General features: G+C 57.1%; 4 protein-coding genes across 4 annotated transcripts in view; 1 reads left to right on the top strand and 3 right to left on the bottom strand.

Moving 5' to 3' along the window:
* Positions 1-1,648: 1,648 nt before the first annotated feature.
* Positions 1,649-4,616, bottom strand: VOLCADRAFT_59322 (uncharacterized protein; the record flags this gene model as incomplete). The annotated part of the gene is made up of 6 exons (XM_002949391.1): positions 1,649-1,693; positions 2,008-2,178; positions 2,605-2,757; positions 3,165-3,405; positions 3,613-3,839; positions 4,248-4,616. Coding segments are annotated over 6 exons (1,206 nt in total), but the record flags the coding sequence as incomplete, so codon positions are not given.
* A 3,158-nt stretch (positions 4,617-7,774) lies between these two features.
* On the bottom strand, positions 7,775-8,173 carry VOLCADRAFT_36914 (uncharacterized protein; the record flags this gene model as incomplete). Its single annotated transcript, XM_002949390.1, has 1 exon — positions 7,775-8,173. A coding segment is annotated over one exon (399 nt), but the record flags the coding sequence as incomplete, so codon positions are not given.
* Positions 8,174-10,377: 2,204 nt separating this feature from the next.
* On the top strand, positions 10,378-13,852 carry VOLCADRAFT_42311 (uncharacterized protein; the record flags this gene model as incomplete). The annotated part of the gene is made up of 8 exons (XM_002949493.1): positions 10,378-10,724; positions 10,914-10,974; positions 11,456-11,551; positions 11,785-11,906; positions 12,249-12,351; positions 12,562-12,778; positions 13,143-13,305; positions 13,693-13,852. Coding segments are annotated over 8 exons (1,269 nt in total), but the record flags the coding sequence as incomplete, so codon positions are not given.
* Positions 13,853-15,812: 1,960 nt separating this feature from the next.
* VOLCADRAFT_89889 (uncharacterized protein) overlaps positions 15,813-19,483 on the bottom strand; it is a gene marked incomplete at both ends in the record, with an annotated part of 8,029 nt that continues 4,358 nt past the window's right edge. The window contains 7 exons of the mRNA XM_002949389.1: positions 15,813-15,997; positions 16,627-16,734; positions 17,188-17,315; positions 17,543-17,679; positions 18,287-18,380; positions 18,696-18,769; positions 19,394-19,483. The exon at positions 19,394-19,483 is cut by the window's right edge and continues 246 nt beyond it. Of these exons, the coding sequence (XP_002949435.1) occupies positions 15,813-15,997; positions 16,627-16,734; positions 17,188-17,315; positions 17,543-17,679; positions 18,287-18,380; positions 18,696-18,769; positions 19,394-19,483 (816 nt within the window). The remainder of the gene's footprint in view (positions 15,998-16,626; positions 16,735-17,187; positions 17,316-17,542; positions 17,680-18,286; positions 18,381-18,695; positions 18,770-19,393) is intronic.

Here is a 19,483-nt window from a genome sequence, read left to right as displayed (position 1 = left end):
CCGCACAAATGCAGGTAGCCCCCCATAAAAGCCGGGGAATCATGGACGGTCAATAGCCATTACTGTGCCGTGAAATGAAGACCTTGACGTCCTTCCATGCTCGCCTCCGTGCGCCTGAGGGCGATGTGCATGGTCTCCCAGACCTCCTAGACAAAACCATCCAAAACTTAAGGGGGGGCCCCCGTCATAATAACGCACATAAGAAGTCGCTATGTTTTCATGTCGTACCATCAAAAAGAGGATGACCAAATAGGCTTTACTAATCTGAAGCCGGCACCAAAGCTGAGCGGCTCTGCATAACTCGGGCCCAATTTTCTCAACGCCGACATGGCGACTTCCTACGCCTGCAGAATTGTGAGGAGTGCCCCTTCAGGAGGCATATCTTCGTCTCTTGCACGTGCCGATCAGCAGTTGCCCGTTCAGGCGCAGCTGTTAACGCGAGGCATTCACATACCGCCACTGCTGGTACAGGCGCAGTTGCCAGACGGATGCATGACACGCATACACGCACATCTGCACCTATTCGATGCGCAGCCGCTGACATAGGTGATTACATGGTACGTGCTCTAAGCCCCTATCCAAAATCCGAAACCACGAAACCTTTAGCCGGGTGCGCTGGTAACCAATCTCTTACAAGCGGTCCTGCTTGGCAAGCACGTCCTGCTTTTCATTATAGAGCATATGTAAGGGAGCATATGTAAAAAAAATACTCTGCGCCAGCGAAGTCTAGTCCCACGCCAAGGGCTCAGGCTGACATCCCAGCTTTCATACTGAGGCCAAGAATGTATTAGTCAGCTTCCTGGGCGCAGGCCATAACAAAGCACAATGGCAAAGCGCACAATGGCAAGGCAAGGCAAGGCCTTACGTGCATAGTTATTCTTGGGAAGGTTCACCCGGGTTCGGTTCCCCCGCACTCCAGCGGGCACCAATGCTAATGGCAACAGGCTCCCACTCACACCCCTTCCCACTCTTAAATCTAATCCGTCCTACCAAACACAATCCTATACTATTCAACCATACAATGTCCGCTCACGCTGTTAAATCAGCCCTAGCTACAATTATAAGCTCGCCAACGCCCACATACGAGCCGGATGCGGTGACATACGAGAGTGACATAAAGCAACACACGTTATTGCCGCGAGCCCTACCCACACCACGCTGTGTCCAGTTCTGTTCACATGGACAGAATGCAGCGCGTCCCTCCCTTTCCTACTGCCCCCTTTTTCCCGGCCTAAAAGCATGACATTACCAAATGGACGCACCGGTCACACAAGGCCCACAGCGCGGCCTGCTCATCGTTACATTTGCTCATCGTTTAGAAACCCTCCGCCTCTCAACCTATCGCAAGTCGAGTGCACACTTCCCTCGGACACAGTTTTATCATCAGTTCGTCAGGGAAACGGGCCTTTGCTGAAGTTGCATCCTGTGCTGTAGGACAACAACCCACGTCACGCTGCAACGGTTGCACTCTAGGCGGGAGGCCGGCCAGGCTTAAGCCATCAAGCGCAAATCTGCGTGCAAAGAGAACGACAACAACACAAAGAAACGCCGCCATGCTGGCCGCTGCCGCTCGCATATACGGCGTAGACGGCGCTTGGGACGCTCGGGCGCCACCTTCCCTTTCCCTCTTCCCGCTCTCCATCATTCCTCAAGACCAGACATCGCGAACGTAGCGCCGCTCTTGTGCCAGGTTCTGCAGTCGTGCAGGGAAGAGCATTTTCACAAACAACAGCAGCCCGACGAAGTAAGTGCTGGGAAGCTAACAATGAAGAAAGCACAAGGCAATTGCAAAGACGATCCCGAATACACTTGTGTCGAAATCAGCGCGGAAGAGAGCGGCCTCCGACGCGCAATGGCATACGAAGCCCCCTAGAATGGAGAAGACACCATATTTCTCTCTGCCGCTGTGCCCCCATGTCCAGCTGCTGACAAACAATACGCTGGTGTACCCCCGGTCACATACCACTGCCCCCTGCAGACACACATCCCACAACCAGGAGCACGCACCTGCAGGAACGCAGTTGCGTCCTGTTCGCTCAACCCGCCGTACTGTTGCACGACACCTGCCAGCGCAGCATGGACGTCCTTGGACATGGCTACGCCGTCGCCGCACACGTAGACATGGGCCCCAGCCTGCAGCAGCGCCCAAACCTTCGCCCCCTGCTGCTTGATGAGGTCCTACACGGGCGTGGAAGAGATAGGGCCCACCCCCCCGCAGCTTCGTTCAGTGCGTGAGCGGGAGGAAGGACGGCAGCTGGCCCGAAACGCGCGACCTAAGAGAGCCTGCAACTGCGTATACAACGCAGCTAATTATTACCATTTTTCAGGGACCACCGCCAAACGACCAACTTCTGGGTTACCTAAATTGTTTGCTTTCATGCAATCTCACAACATGCGCGAGCTATTTGCTACATGCTGCTTTCATGTTCCGGCGGGCGAACCAACTCTCTCTCGCTCTCGCTCAACACACATGCACAAAAACGGATGTGACGTAAAAGTTCCTGCGCGCACACCGGTCCCGCAAACTAAACCCCTCCCCCACGCGCCCATCTCCGTTCATTCACACAACAAGCCACAGGCCCTAAGTCCCACTCCCCCACTCACCTGCACGTACACCTTGTCCGCCTGTGCGCGGCTGAACGCCACGTGGAGCGCCGCCAACGTCCCCTCCACCTTGAACGCCTCAAGCTCCTCCTTGTACAGATAGTCTTCATCGTCTCGGCGACAGCCAAAGAACAGTACCGCCTCGCCCAGGAGCTCGGGGGCAGGCTGAGGCGCCATCATGTTTGGAATGGAGTGGAGCGCGGTGGATTGGACGTGATTGCCATAGACGAGGTGGCAAGGGAAAGGAGGTGAGAGAAAGCAGGGGAAAAACAATTTAGCACCGAGGACAAAGACGAATGGAACTGAGGTGAGGCTGGGCGTAGGGTCCAGAAGACCAGGAAGAGCCTGCGCGGCGGCCACCGGAGTGGCTGGCCTAGCAGAGGCATTCCATCGCCGGGTCCAACAGCGAGGTCCAACCGTGCACAAGCACCAAAACTTCGCGAGTGTTTCAGGGTCTATAAACATATATTGCGGCTGCCATTGGCGCGCGCCTGCACCCAGTATCCTTTCCCCTCCTCCATTTCCACCATCTTCCGCCCATCGCGCCTCTCTCCTTGTACCTTTTGCGCCAGGATCTGCGCCCGCCGCTCCTGCAGGAAGCCCCGGAAGGGCGCCACGCCCGTGCCGGGTCCCACCATGACGAGCGGAGTGGCCAGACTGGGCGGCAACTTGAAGTCGGCCGCGCGGCGCAGGAAGATGGGCACGTAGATGGGCTCCTCCGGCAGCACAGCGCCCTCCGCGGTGAACGGCGCCGCCAGACGGTCCAGCCACGTGGTCGCCACGCCGAGGCGAGTGCCGTACCTGCACATGTCGTACAGTCGTACAGGAACAACGTGAGTATACTGCTGTCGCCACCGCGCAATTTTCTTCAGCTGTCCGCTTGAGGGAGAGTGAGTGTATCAGAAGAGCGGGGAAAATTGCGGACGATAGAAGGATTATAAGGGAAAGGACTGCAGGGACGAAGAAGTTAACCCAGCCCAGCCCAGCCCAGCCCAGCCCGGTCCTCACCGCGTCTTGAATCGCACCACCGACAGCGCTACACTCAAGTGTGTGGCACCACGTGCAGGGTCCCTCCGTGAGGAGCTGATCGAGTACATCCGGGGCATCAGCGGGGGCAGCGCATCCAGCAGTGCTTCGAAGGGGGCGTGGACGGAGCGGAAGCGAACCAGCAGGTCCAGGATGGAGGGCTGGTGCTCGCTGATTTCGTGCGCGTAGGCGTCCTTGCCGCCTTGGGACTGTGGGAGGAAGGATACAAAAGAAGAAGAAGATGATGATGATGATGGTGATGAACAAGAAGATGTGCAGAAAGCATCAACGTAAAAGCAAAATGGAGCCTAGGACTCAAGGGAAGGCGCGGTGGTGGTGGGGAAAGCGTACGGGCACGCGCCACAAGTAATATCGCCTTGGCGGTATGGAAAGTCATTCACACAATGATTGGAAACTCCATCAAAAAGCGCTGACTCCAAAAGCTGCATCCAAGACTGCACAACTATGGGGAGTAGCTTCATCTGCAGGGATGTCCCCAAAGCAAGGGTTCCGCAGGCCAGCATCCTAAAGGCTGGAAGTATTTTAGGCTGCCGTGTTGGCAGTGTGACGAGTCCAGCGAACCCTTGGAGTTGAGGTTCATGAGTGTACGGAACTACCTTGGAGCTGAGGTACATGAGTGTACGGCGCTCTGCCGCGTCCGTTGCATGCTCCGCCAGCAGCCGCAGCACGCTCTTGCGCGTCACAGACGTCAGATCGACACAGTGCGACAACGCATAGCCAACACTGCAAGGACTGGGAATATGGCTGGCGACGCGGCCGCCGCTGCTGCCTCCAGCAGCGCTGGCTGCCGCCCCTGCCGCGGGCTGCAGCGTGAAGACGCGGTCCGGGTTGAGGTTCAAACGCTTGCACAGGTTGGTGATTAGGTCGGGATGGTTGACGGGCAGCACGCCGATGCTGTCTCCGGGCTCGTACACCATGTTGGAACCGCGAATGGAGAGCTCCAAATGGATCACCTTACGATCTGACCAGAAGGCCGTCTCGTACCTTTAGGATGCAATACACCAGTCGTCGTACATGCATTGTACGATATTTGGTGTATAGGACACGGCACACGATGAATGACGGGAGCCGGCGTGAAGGCCGGGGCAAAAAGGGGGTGGCTCTCGTTAGATGTATGTATGTATGTATGTATGTATGTATGTATGTATGTATGTATGTATGTATGTATGTATGTATGTATGTATGTATGTATGTATGTATGTATGTATGTATGTATGTATGTCAGAGGTGTGTGTGTGTGTGTGGAGGGAAGAGGTGAGCAGAGCAGGGCGTCATGGCTGTGCGCAAGAAGGGGGTGAGCAAGGCTTGTGCACATGGGCCCAAGAGATTCCTCATCACGCCACCATCACTCTGCTACCCACAGCAGACGTGTGCGCGAGATTACTGAACAAACGGAGTCGCCGCAAGCGCACGTGTTAACGATGTGCCGACGTGTGTGCGAGTTTGTGCGCCTGCCCCGGCCGCACCTGGCATCGGAGATGTGCGACCAGAAGGGCTTCTCCGCCGAGTAGACCCCCTGCGGGTCGACTTGGTGCCGCTCCTCCTTCGTGGGTCGCCCCGCCTCCTGCTCCCGCACCCCACGTGCGCGGCCCTCGTCCTTCTCCCAGCTCAGCTTGATTCGGCAGGGCAGCAGCGGGGGCGCGCCCTTGGTATCCACACCCACCGGCGCAAGGCCCATAAGCATGCCATACGTCTTCTCGTCCTGCAAGGGATGGAATTTGAATTTGGTGGGTTTGGTAAGTTGAGTTGGAATTTAAAATTTATGATCATATATGCAAAGAGTGGCGTCTGCGACAACCGTAATCACGGTGCCTAGGGGAAACCTGGACGCTTACAGAGGTCTCCCCTGTCCTCAACAGGACCCCTCCAACCACACAGGGGGCAGTCCAACCCATCGGCAAAGTTGGCGTCGTCGGACGACGGTCGTCCCCAATCTCACCGCAGGATGGGGAGGGGAACTACCACCAATCGAATCGAACCCTCATAGAAAATCCGCAGCACCCGCAGTGGAAGAGGCGCCTCGGCCTCGGCGTTAACTTCCCCCGGCCGAACCCCAGGCCCCCCAGTTCGAGGGCGCGCAGCTCGAGGCCAGACGGGCCCCCCCCGCTAGGGCATAAGTCGGCAGTGCTCAAGAGGCCCCTTAGGCCTCACCTTCCGCTTCACCACGGTTTCCTCGCGCTTGGGGAAATTGACGTTGATGGGCTTTGCCTGCAGCCGACTGGGCGGCTTATCACCTGTACGGCGCCTACTGCTGAGAGGAGGGTTGGCAAACGAAGGGGTACAAGGAGTATAGGGCGGTAGGTGCTTCTGGCGATTGGGGCAAAGGACGGGCGGGGAGGTGCTGCTCCGCGGTGTGCATGTGATGTGGGGGGGAGTAGGAAGGAGGGACGCTCCGCTGTGAGGAAGCAAGTCCTCCGGGAGGTTGGTGGCGCCAAATGCCTTCGGAGGGCGCCCCCCCCTCACTTCCGCACCGTACTGCATTACCGCATGCGCGCCGCAGCAGCAACAGCCGCAGCTGCAGCATACAAGGGAGCCAGAGCGTAGCCCCACCAGTCAAACGTCTGCACATGGCTACCTACACGGGGAGGACGAGCGCATCCGAAAATTCTTCCGGATGATTTGCTCGTCCCATGCTCGCACAGGCATCCAGATGAGCTTCAAGCCAGATCCAAACGTAGAGCTGCAACAGATCCTCGGTTTTAAATCGGATTCGAATCTCAAAATTAATCCGCACCTGGTTTCCATGTCCGTCGAGCGACGGTTGCCGCCATGTCGCCGTGCCGTCGCTGTGCTGCCGCTCGCATAGCTCATGCTCGAATCCGGCCGGCTATCGAGCGCTGCCGCTGCCGCAGGTGATGCCTCGCCATCCCCCAACGCAGTCTCGCCATCCGCCGCAGCCTCCAACAACCCGGGGTCGTCCTCGAACACGCGCGACTCCGCAATCGTCGGCAGTCCCACCGTCGCCGCCGTGGGTGCCGTACTCGCCGCCAGCGCTTCCACAAGCTTGTCAGGCAGCAGTGACGCCGGCTCTCCGGCGGCCTCAGAAGCAGCCCCAGCGGCGGCGGCGAAGGCGCCAGAGTCAGATGCCACCGACGCGGATGTGCAGTCTTCGGCGCCCGATGGCGGCGATACCGGCTCCGGGCTCTGTGCCGCGGCCCCTGATGATGGAGGCGCCTCTACCGGCGGCGGCGATGGGGAATCGTCAGCCGCTTTGCCTGGAGGCCCCGGCGTGGTATCCACCGGCACCGGCAGAGCCTCTGGTGGAGGAACCTCTGGTGGAGGCTCTGATGCTGTTCCCTCAACCGCCGCCGGTTCCTCATCTTTCCTCCTGGCGGCGTCTTCCTCCGCCACTGTCACTGCCTCTGCGGCTGCGGCCTCCGCCGCCTCCGTCGCTCCTTCTGCTTCTGCGGCCGCCTTCGCCGTCGCCTCGGACTCTGCCGCCTCTGCAGCTGCCTTCGCTGCAGCCGCCTTCTCCGCCGCAGCCTTAGCTGCCAATTCCGCTTCGGCCTTCTCAGCAGCGACCCTTGCCGCCGCCGCCTCTGCAGCCGCCTTTGCCGCCACTCCCGCAGCTGCTTTCTCCGCCGCTGCCCTTGCCGCTGCCTCAGCTGCTGCCTTTGCGGCGGCCGCCTCCGCGACGTCCTTCTGGACCGATTCAGTTCCCTCCGCCGCGGCGGCAGCCTTGCCATGAGCCTACAGGTCAGATTTGCACGAGTCAGCTAGGTCTGCACGTCCAAACCCAGTACATCAGCTTCTGGCCCCACCGGCATCCCCATACACGCATACCCTGAAAGCACCCTCCCAGCTCCAGGCTACCCGTAGCCCTACCCGTAAAGCGCGCCGTGAAAACATCCACCCGTTATCTGGGCCCTATCTACCACTTACCACCTCGTCCCTGCCTCACGGCCCCTTAATGGATAACCTCCGACCCCTTGCATAACCCGTGACCCGGCCCTTGCATAATCTCCTCCCCGCCGGTCCGCGCAAGCCAGCCTGTCAGCAGTCAGAAAGGCAGCCATGCAACCCATGCACCACATCGCACCTCAGTCGCATGCGAGACCGCAGCCTTTAACGCAGCCCAGAGTCCTTCCGTCCAGGGGTCAACCACATTCTCCACTCCTTCTACCTCGTCCGCCTCCACACAGCCGTAAAACTCCTTCGCACCCAGCTCCGCCAGCCGTCCCTTAATGGAGCGCGGCACGTACATGAACCGCGTGTAGTTCGAATCGCCCAGCCCCAGAACCGTGTACTGTACACCCGCCAGTGGCGCTGGCGGCGGTGGAGGCGCACCGGCAGGGGGTTTGCGCCGCATCGCGACAAAGAACGCTGCGGCGTTGTCCGGCGGGTCACCATCGCCGGTAGAGGAAGAGATGACGATAAGGACGGGTGTGCGGGCCGCGGAGAGTGCCGCAAACCCTAGCTCGTTCAACGATGCGCAAGTGGCGTTGAAGCCCTTCTCCACCGCCTCTGCCGCCAAGTTGCGTGCGATTTCCAGGCAGGTGCCCGTCTGGCTGCCAAACAGTATAGTGACGGGCACAGCGCTGACCACGGGTGCAGGTGTCGGTGGGGGCGGCTTGGCCGCGGGTTCTGACTTAGGCAGAACAGGCGCAGGTGATGGTGCAGCGGGGGCGGAGGTGACGGCTGCGCTTGGAGTAGGCACGAGCGCCACTGCAGCGGGCTGCTCCGCCGGCTGCGTCAGCGGCTTGGCGGTGTCGGTTCGCTGTTTGCGGAAGCGCGCTAGGATGGCAGCACCCCCCGTTGCGGGAATGTGCACGGCCGTGGGCTCCTGCTTGGATTCTGTGGGCGGGGCTGGAGCCGACACTGGATCTGCCTTGAGCGCATTACTAGTGACTTCGGAGGCCTTAGCTTCCTTGAGAGGCTCCGGAGCTGGCACGAGACTGCGGGTTGGCGTCAGCTGTACCGGGGGTACAGCGGCCGCAGCTGCTGGCGCCGGGTCTAAAAGTACCAACGGGGCTGAAATGGCCAGGGATGGCGTGAACGCTGGCTGCTGAGGGCTCGACGTTGTCGGGGAAGCCTTTGCGGCAGCGGCGGCAAATAGATCAGCGCGGCGCGTCGGGCTGGCAGTCGAGGCCTGGGCCGGCACGGCCTGTGTGTTGAAGTGGGGAGGAGGGGTGCGAGAACACAAACGTCAAACGGCTTCATCAAGAGTTGTGCATGTAAAGCTTTAAAACACCTTGATGTAGAATATCCCTAGTCCAAACTCCAGGCCATTAACATTCAGCTTCCACAATGGCTAAGTAAGCAAAATCAGCGTTTCTGGCCATAGAACATCCCACATTTAGTCGTGTGTTGCAACATAGCCATAATATGGACTCCTTAAAGCTGGGATCCATGGGAAACGGTCCATTCTGCGTAGCCATGTCGAGTTGCCAAACGGACAACGATGAAGCGATGAGTATATATGGGCTAACACAGTAAACAATTCTAGCACCATGGTATGTGTTTGCATTTCTTGTGCAGGAAGTCTGCACACTCGTTTATTGCCATTCGGATACGCTTCTCCGTCAGGTAAATGCCTGGATGTATAGACGTGCACATCCTGCGCCAAATTATTTCATACTTCATGGCGTAAGCGGCTACTTCATGGCGTAAGCGGCTTGGAAAACTGTAATAGTACGGCTTCAGGCCACCCTTCTCAGGCAAACTAGCCCCATATCGCCCACAGAATTTCACGTCACTCACATCAACCAGCTAAGCTTTATTCGCTCACACACAAATGCAGAGCAAGGCAACGACACAGCCCCGGCTCCAACTATCCCTCCTTAACAAACTGCTGAACAAAGAAGCGACATATGTAGCAAGAGGCAGCCATAAAACATTTCAGCTCTAGCACCTACTGATTTGTGCACAGGCGCACACACAAAACACGCCACATCCGACACCACATACCTCAGTCGATGCAGCTACTTGAAAAGATTTGGTTTGGGGTAATTGCTCCTCGATAACCTCCTGTGAATCTGCAGGTTCTGATCGCAAAGTAGTCTGGTTGGTTTTCGCGCCGTCTTGATCAATGCCGTCGCCAGGGCCTTCATCAACCGATTGGCCGCGAAGTTTAATGATAACAGCAATTACAAGGACTCCTGGGACCAGAATCGCCGCTAGCGGCGTAAAAAGCAAGAGCACCCCAAAGCCACCAGCAGCTGCAAGCAGACCCAGTTGGCCCCAAGGATTGCCTACGGGCGGCCTGAGGCCACGTCCGCTGCCCATGTCCGCCGTTGCACCTGTATAGCTGTCTTGTAATAGAAACAAGTCACCGCAATCAGGGCTCGTTGAGGAAAACGATGGTCTAACGGTGAAGCATCGCCTAGCGGCGCAGCCTGGTCGGAGTTAGGCAAACTTTACAGGCGTAAAAGTAAACAACATAAATAGATTCTACATACCTACCTGTGTGAAAGGATGTTGCTTATGAGGTGTAGTAGTTGGTCAAGTACGTCAACCAAAAATGTTGTTCGCAGCGGCATGTTCGGCAATTATACTCTTACAGAGCAGAACGAAAACACATAGGCTGCTCGGATTACTCGCTGCCAACACTAGGAAAGGAACATTATGGAAGGTGACGGCTGTGTCCAACTGTTCGCTCCAAGGCCAGCTAAGAAACGAAAAACGAAACAGGAGCAGCCCCCATCAAATGAAAACAAGCCAGAAACACTTAATCAGGCACGAGACGGAACCACACCGGCGGCCGGGCATGACAAGCGCTCCAAAAAGCAGCCGGAACAACCGCTGGAGGGCAGCGTTGAGATCGCCGCCGTGCCAGATGGCGTTGCCGCGGAGCGAAGTGGTGGAGTTGCTTCCACCTCGGACGTGGCAGCGGTGCCCGCGGACTTCAAAAGCCTCGGCCTGTCGGAGTGGCTCTGTGGCGTGTGCAAGTCTCTGGGGATGAACACGCCTACGGAGGTGCAGCGTGGCTGTATCCCAGCCATCTTGCAGGGCCGCGACGTGATCGGCCTGGCACAAACCGGCAGCGGCAAGACCGCCGCCTTTGCGCTGCCCATCCTCCAAGTCCTAGCCAAGGACCCCTACGGCGTCTTCGCGCTGGTGCTCACGCCGACTAGGTGCGTTTGAAACCCCTGGCCCCTCGCCTTCACCTTTAAAACACCCCGCCCACAACCCGCCTGGGCCCCCACAACCCGCCTCCAACCCGCCTTTTACCGTTGTTCTCACGATTCTCTCACGTATTCCCACATCCCGCCCTCCCCACCCCACAACCACTAACTCCCCCCTTCCCCGGGACCCACACGCAGGGAGCTGGCGGCTCAAATTTGTGAGCAGTTCCGAGCCTTGGGTGCGGGCATGAGACTCAAGGTGCGCCGAGTCCTGACCCTCTCCACTCCCTCGTGCCATGCCTCGTGTGATCATGCAATCATGCTTGGCTGGCGGCTGGTGATAGCCGCAACAGCAGCAGCAGCCAGAATATGTTAAAATGGGTTGAGCCCATGACGTGTATGCCTGCCTGCCTGCCTGCCCGCCCGCTGACCGACGAGCGGAGCCCTGGATGTGATGTGCGGAGGGCGAGCAGGCGGCAGGCTGGCTTGGTTGGGGGGTTCGGGGGCCCAAGCAATGAGAGCATGAGGCACCAGGAGGGTTGAAGGGGAGAAACCGAAGGGGAAAGGGGCCACGGGGGCCTTTACAATGTGGACGGGACCCGGAGGGCTCCTGTGTCCAAGCGATGGATACACCGGCAGCTGCTGTCTATCGGCATCTCCCTACTTCGTATTTACCACCTTACTGCTGCCGCTGCTGCTGCCGCCACTCTGCGGTCGACCTGCCCCTCCCACCCTGTTAGGAGCTGGTGATAATAGGCGGTGTGGACATGCAGCACCAGGCCAGGGAGCTAGCCAGGAGGCCCCACGTGGTGGTGGCCACGCCGGGCCGGCTGAGGGTGAGGCTGAGAGGGGCCGGCGGCCCCCTAGGGCTAGGAAGAAGGAAGGGAGGGGGAAGGGGCGCACTGGGGCAGGTGTAAGGACAGGGGGCCCGGCTGAGAGGAGATGGAAAGGGGTCGGTAGAAGAGGCTGGGCCGGAAGGGGACATGGATGGGGATGGATGGGGCTAGGGTGGGATTTACCCCCGACACCCCCATCACCCTCATCCGACCCCACCCACCCCACCCCCCAGGGTCTGCTCGATGCTGACGGGGGGCTGTCCGCGGGTTTGAGCCGCACGCGGTTCCTAGTACTGGATGAGGCGGACCGTGTGCTGGACCCTACGTTTGAAGACGACCTAAGGTATGTGCGCTTGTTGTATGTCGGTTTGTCTGTGTGTACGTATGTCGCTGTGGACGCTGCTACTGCAAGCTGGCCGCAACCACCACTAGTGGACGTGTGGCGCCTCACACGCACACCTCGTGTTCGTTCATCCGCTTATCGTCTCTGCTCTGCCGGCTCATCTGTATATACACATACATACACACACACACACACACGCCAGCAGTTTCAAACTTTGGACGCCTTCCGGCAGTTCATTCCTTGTTCCTTTCCTTGCATGTGCTTTCCCCCCTTGCCTGCGTGTCCTCTCGTCCATTCCTCTCCTTACCCTCTTCCCTCCCCCCCTCCCACGCATACACCCAGGCGGATCCTCAGCTGCCTCCGACAGGACCGTCAGACGCTCCTGTTCTCAGCCACAATGACACGATCACTCATAGCGCTGCAGAAGGCCTCACTACAAGATGCGCACGTATTCCAGGTACGGAAACGTACGGCAGCACGTCTCCAACCACTGGTTGAGCGGGAGATATGAGGTGCCGCCGCAGCCTTTATCCAGCCCCACTGCCATTCATATCCCTTCCTCTTTCCTCCTCCGTCTGTCTGCCTGTCCATCTGTCTGTCTGTCTGTCTGTCTGCCTGTGTTTATTAAGCCATCCCTCTCATCTTTGCCCCGGCCCTCTTCTTCCAGGCGTACGAGGGTCTTCGCACCGCCGACCGCCTCCGTGAGGAGTACCTGTTCCTGCCGGCCAAGGTGAAGGAGGTGTACCTGCACTACCTGCTCACGGTCGTGGTGCCGGCCCGCAAGGTCCGCTCCGCCATCATCTTCTGCAGCACCTGCCGGGGCTGCCACCTGCTGTCGGTGCTGCTGGAGGAGCTGGGGCTGCCGGCGGCGGCCCTGCACTCTGGTGCGGGGGACGGGGGGGAGGGGGGCGGGGGGAAGGGAGGGGGGGGGGAGGGGGGGAGGTGTGTTAGGGAGAGGACATCCCCTGTTGGAGCCCGGCCCGTTTGCACTATCTCTTTTGTGCTATCGCGCGCTGTGTGCTAGGCTTTGATGGCCCGAGTGGCGGTGAAGTAGCACTCCTCCTCCTCTTCCTCCTGTTCCTCCTCCTCTTTCTCCTCCTCCTCCTCCTCCTCCTCCTGTTGGTGTTGTCATCTTTTGTTGTTTGGGTTTTGAAATTTATGGCGTTTCACACTTCCCTTCTCCTCTGCATATTCATGCTCTTTACCTTCCCTTTTTTCACCCGCATGTTCTCCACCCTCCCTTCCCAGGTAAGAGCCAGAAGGCCCGCCTGTCCGCCCTGGCTCGGTTCAAGAGCGAGCAGGTGCCCCTGCTGCTGGCCACCGATGTGGCATCGCGAGGTCTGGACATACCCACCGTGGACCTCGTGGTCAACTACGACCTGCCGGTGCTGGCCAGGGACTACGTGCACAGGTGGGGGTCGGGGTGGGCGGGGTGGGCGGCGTGCAGTGCGGGGCGGTAGCAGTTGTGAGGTGGGAGGGTGGGAGGATCGGCCGCCATGGCCCGGCCTAACGAGCTTTGCGGTGGGCGGGAGCTTGGGGTGAAGTGAAGCGAAGTCCGTGGGCGCTGGTGGCTTCCAGGAAAGAGGAGATGCTCCTCGTTATTTTGGAAGAGGGGAGGAGGAACTGATTTCTGTTGTGAGTGGGGAAGCTTATTTTTTGTTGTGTGAGTGTGGGGGAGCTGATGTTTGTTGTGTGTGGGAAGAGCTGATTTTCGCGCAACCGGTGTGTTATTTGTATTAGAGGGTGGCTGCGGTTTGAAAGGAGCTGCGTGCGGATTGTGTTCCCCGTGTATGTGCAGGGTTGGTCGTACAGCACGTGCCGGCCGTAGCGGTTGGTCGTTGAGTCTGGTGACCCAGTACGACGTTCAGTTGGTGCATGCCATTGAGGAGCTCATCGGACACAAGTTGGACGAGCACAAATTGGACGAGGATGAGGTTCTGAAGGGCATTACGAAGGTACGGGCTGGGGGGAGGGGGCTGCTGACCGGACTTCTCTGTCGATATTATGCCGACCCTTAGCATATTTGCTATGTCCTATGTATGTATGTATTGGACTCCATTTAACCTTGGCTATCTTTTAATGTTACACTCTACATTTTGGTTTACTTACTGGGGTTGGGTGCCGGGAAACGTTTGTTTTACTGTCGTGCAGGTGTACGGCGCCAAGCGGGCAGCTGTTGCGCGTGCTGAGGAGGAGGGACTGGACGCGGGCACGAGCAAGCTGAGGAGGAGGGCCGCGAAGCAGCTCGTGGCAAGGTGACCGTATGACCATGGTGGCACGGGATGGTGCTGCTGGTAGTGACGACGACGACGATGATGATGATGATGACGATGCTGATGTTCGTTCCGGAAATGGAGGAAATGATGGTGCGACAGCTTGCGGTGTGCGACAGCTTGTGGTTTGTCCTGTTCGGGTTCAACGATTACTTATTACTGCAGGGATGGGGCCATGATGACTTGATGACGCATTATTGCAGTACTGGATGGGGCAAGAAGGATGGGTTGGGCGTGGACTAGTGGGCAGAGCGCAGGATGGTGTGTTGAGGGATGACGGTTGTTACGACTCCTCAGGGTTGTTTTGGGCCGCGACTTAGCGCGTGTTTTTGTTTTCTGGGGTGTTGACGGATTAGGTATGCTCGTGTTAGTGTTAAGAGGGGGAGGCTCTGGTGGAGGACATGTGCGCACTGCGCTACACTACATTTTGGAGCGTAGAAAGAAAGCTGTGAAACCCTACAGTCAGATGCCTCTCTGCGGCCGCAGAGGGAACCAAATTGAACTGCTGAAGTGGCATGTGCACTGCACTTTTCTTTAATTAAAGTAACCAGTAATGGCAATCTCGCGAGTTTTTACCGGCTTGCGCCGCTGGTGCAAACCTCGCCGCCGCAGCCTATCTGCCAGCGTGGAGATTTGCCTGGCCCACACCGGGAGCACACGGGAAGAGGATCACCAAGTGCCAGAATCAGACCTCTCATCCCACCCAATTTCATTTTGCATGTAATTCCACCCACCCACCGATTCATGCATGTCGAGGCGGGGGGTCGCGGAGGTTGGGAGTGAGTAGCCTACCCGTACACTCACATGCACTTACTTTCACCACTTGTACGGCCGCTGCGCTGCGACTTTTTTTCTTCAAGATCATCTTCGAGCAACCACCCATTAAGAGGGCATACAACCAAAGTAGGCGTAGCCACTAAAACCGTTCTCGATCAGGACATTCCTAATGCCGACGAAAAAACTGCCAACAAAGGAAAATCGAGCATCACCGCGTAATAGACTCAAGTCACATCAAATCACATAAAAGCGCGAGAACATTCCACCGCTGATTGCCAACACAATAAGTCATTCGAAGATCAACAAATGGGACCTGAGGATGCTTCCCCTCCAGATAAATACAGTTGCGAAAAGAACTACTCGAGGCGCCGTACTAGGGAATCACGTGCGGTTAGACCCACCGACCCGCCGACCCACCTCACATGCCAAATTGCCTAATGAGGAAATGACGTCTGTGAGTCAGACTAAACGCTGAAGCACGCGATGTTCGGTCACAAGCCAGATAGCACATACACATACACACACTCACACACACATGATATTGGGCAGACTGCGTGTCTACATAGAAATGCCCCACTGTGCCTAAACCTTGGCGATTGCTGCTGCTACGGCTGCTGCTACGGCTGCTGCTACTGCTGCTGCTGCTATGGCTGCTCCTCCAGTTGTAAGCATTGACAATGGCGGTTTCCCTCCCTTTTTAGAGGAGAAGACGAACTTTGGGAAGTACGAACAGAATAAGACAAAAGAGAGAGAGAAAAGCGAGAAGCAGCACAAAAGGCGGTCAAAGATGTTAACGTGGCCATACGCGGCATTCCTCCGCTCTCGCAGTCCCAGTGCCCGCCGGTTCTTCTACTGCATCACTACTTCATCACAGCACCGTGCCATCCGGTATGACCGCCTCCCGGGTAATCACGGTAATGCCGTCCCGTACGTACATGCCTTGTACGGCCCTGTCGAAGGATTCGTACACGCCCTCCTTGTTGACCAGCGCCACATTGCGACCCACACGGCAGTTGAGATCCACGATGGCACGCTGTACGACACTGCCTTCCCCTGCGTGCATGTTTGTACGGCAGTATACACCAAGTGGTAATGCACGACAGCGATGCCTCGACAATTAACGCATAACGATCAACAGAATACATGCACGGTCATCGGAATATGATAACGGTATACCGTTAGACCCGTAGTAAATCTTCCAACCGACACGATTGGGTCCCCCAAAGAAAGGGAAAGTGGGGAAGGAAGCCCTGACGAGCAGGACGACAGCACTTCGGCACAGAATAACGCCAGAAGAAACGACAACTAAACTAAAGAAGAGCGAAGAACAAGTCCTAAAAGCAAAGGATACCAATGCGAATTTAGAGGTTGAGATAGCTCCCAGCGGCAGAGAGGCCGCCAGGTGCCCATACCACCTTCAATACGTCCCCTGAGCAGTCTGATCGCAATGTCCTGCTCCTCCCCCTACAAGAGGCCGTACAGCCCCACCGCCAACCCTCCAGCGCCCCTCTAGGTCGGATATAGGAAAGGAAATAAAACATGTACAAATATATATTTAATGAAAACCGGCACTGTGTTGCGGCACAGAAAAAGGAAAAAGCGGGGCGAAAACAGAAAGATGAGACAGAAGGGATTACGGGAAGTGAGGCCCCGAGGGCGAGCGAGAGAAGGAGAGCTCTTACCAATCCCCATGGGGGGGTAGGTGGGGGACAGCGGCCGCTGCTGCGGCTTCTCGTGCTCGTAGTGGTCAGCGCCCATGATGACGCTGTCCGTGACGGTTACCCGGGAACCTGAAGGCACGGTTTTTGTATGTTAGTGGCTGTACAGGAAAACAAAATTTGTTAGCCGTTTATAAGCCGATATGGCGAGGTGCAACACACACACGCGCCATTAACACGGTGGGTGCGGGTACGTGTACGGGTGAGTGTACGGGGCGGAGTAAAGTTGCCTACGGGGCCAGCAATACTCCATTCAATAGTGGTTTTTGTAGTTGTAGCAGTGGCAGCGAAGTGGACTTAGGGTTCTGCTGCTGCAGTACAACCAAAGGGATTCTTTCCCCTCAGACCGACAGCACCACCCGCTGCAGTACAGTAGCATCAGTAGGTAGACAGCGATCAAACATGATACACAGGACGCCCTTTGCACAGGGACAAATTGTTTTTTTAATCAAATAATCAGAATGATATTAAAACCATAGACCTTCCCAACTACCTCCCCAACCACTTTAACAACCAACCGCTCACCGACGATGCTCCTGGGCCCGATGACGCTGTTTCTAAGGTTGGCTTCATGCAGGATGCAACCCGCGCTCACAATGCACCGGGAGATCCGGGTACCGCGCAACTGACTGGCGGGGATGGTCAGGGGAAATCTGGAGGGGGGGCAGTGAAACCCGGGGCGGGCGGGCCGTGGAGGGGGACGCAGGTTATAGAGGTTATCGGGGGTTTCCTGTGCGCAGACAAAGTCAAAGCGCCAGACATACAGACAAGACATACATAGTCTATACATGTACATATAGGCGTGATACAAACATGCCCGCTGTACACAAAAACAACAAATATGCAACACATACATACAGACACACGCGCAGTGCCCTACTTGAAGAGGGGAGCCTCCGTGGGCCTATTGAGGTCGATGGAGGGGGGGTCCTCCAGCAGCGCCAGGTTGGCCTGGTAGAAGTCCCCCACACTGCCGCCCACATCGGCCCAGTAGCCGGGAAGGCGGTAGGCTTGCACCTGTACGACAAGGGGGCCTAGGGGAAATCATGGAATGATGCGGAATGGCAAGATGTGGAAATCAACTGCCGACTTCACACGTCCAAAGCACCGAAAACGGTGAGCGGGATGATGGAGTGGACGAGGCAGGAGGGGTTGCACGAGGGATTGCCGGGATGAGGGGCGAGGGGGCGGGGGGGCCAGTTGTAAAAGAAGGGAGGGACCCTACCGCTACCGCTACCGCTACCATTACCGCCACCCCCACCAATAATCGTATGTGATTAAAACTCCAAGCAGTTCATCTACAGTTTCATCGTAAAATTCCAACACGTCACTGGACTACCGAGCTCACTTTGGTAAAGCTATTCATGTATAACCATCATCGGCATTTCCCTCATCGCGGCCCAGATTATAACTAACACAGATATACATAATACATACATAATACATACATAATACATAACACATACATACATACATACATACATACATACATACATACATACATACATACATACATACATACATACATACATACATACATACATACATACATACATACATACATACATACATACATACATACATACATACATACATACATACATACATACAGGCTTGTGCATACCCGTAGGCCCTCCCGTATAAGCTCGGGAATAATCTGGCGCCCGAAGTCCTGGGCCTTATAGTGCCGCTCCAGAGCCTTGGACAGTACCCCACGCCTTTGTAGGCAGGAGGTGAGGTGCGGGTGAGGGGTGGGTGCGGGTGCGGGTGAGGGGTGGGTGAGGGGTGGGGCATGAGAGTGAGGGAGAGGAATTGTGTGCAAACAGGATGCAGGGGGAAGGTAGGAATACATCGCAGTTAGGAAACGCCGCGTCGCCAGAAGGGTGGCACGGCAGGAAGGGAGGGAGGGAGGAAAGGACGAGTCGGTAGTTCTAGTCTCGGCAAGGACAGAGCAGGGTAATCGCAGAGATGATGCAACCGAATACCTACTGCATTTATCGTACAGCCCCAGTCGTACATCGTACAACGTGTACCTGAAGATGTAGATCCCCGTGGATCCCACAAACCCGGGGGCTCGCTGACTCAGCTCCACGTCATCTCCGGAGGTCTGTGGAATGACGTCAGCAGCAGCCGCGCGGGTGCCGTACAATGACGATAGGAGAAGAGAGAGGGGGAGCGGGGATTATACGAGCAAAAAATGTAAAAGCATTTACAAAGTAAACCTGAAGCGACCGCCGGGGATGGGAGGGGAGTTGGGTTTTACCTGGTCGGATTGGAGGGTAGGACTGCTAGGGGGGGGGGACTGTAGACCCTGACGGGGCCCCGGGGCGGACTCACCGCGACATCGGCGCAGTGTCAGATATACATGAATATATAGGAAGTGAGAGTGGGAGGACGCTGCCACACGCGCACGGAGTCGCACATCTTTCCTATCGGGGCTAAGCTAATCGCAACACACTCAGCACACATGTACTGGTATCATACATACATACTAACCGACATACGGGGAGAATGAGAGAACCACAGCGACAGGAGCGCGTGATGCAGAGAGATAAAGGATCATGTTTGTAACTGCTCGTAACATCATAAACTGCCAAAAGAGGCCAGGTGGTACCAGGTGCGCGATGCCGTACCGTATAAATACTTTTGAACTGCTCATTAACGTCACAGTGTTGTGGGAATGCCGACGTAAAAAGACGGCGTTGAGGATATGCTTCCATGTTGCACCCACCATCGTGTCCAGAACCACTCGCCCGCCCGCGCCGCCGCCGACTCGCGCATGGCCCCTAGCAGCCCACAGCGCCCGAGCCGCGCCCACCCC

This window comes from Volvox carteri (genome assembly GCF_000143455.1).
Source record: "Volvox carteri f. nagariensis unplaced genomic scaffold VOLCAscaffold_14, whole genome shotgun sequence".
NCBI lineage: Eukaryota > Viridiplantae > Chlorophyta > Chlorophyceae > Chlamydomonadales > Volvocaceae > Volvox > Volvox carteri.
This window is presented reverse-complemented; position numbering and strand designations above follow the sequence as displayed.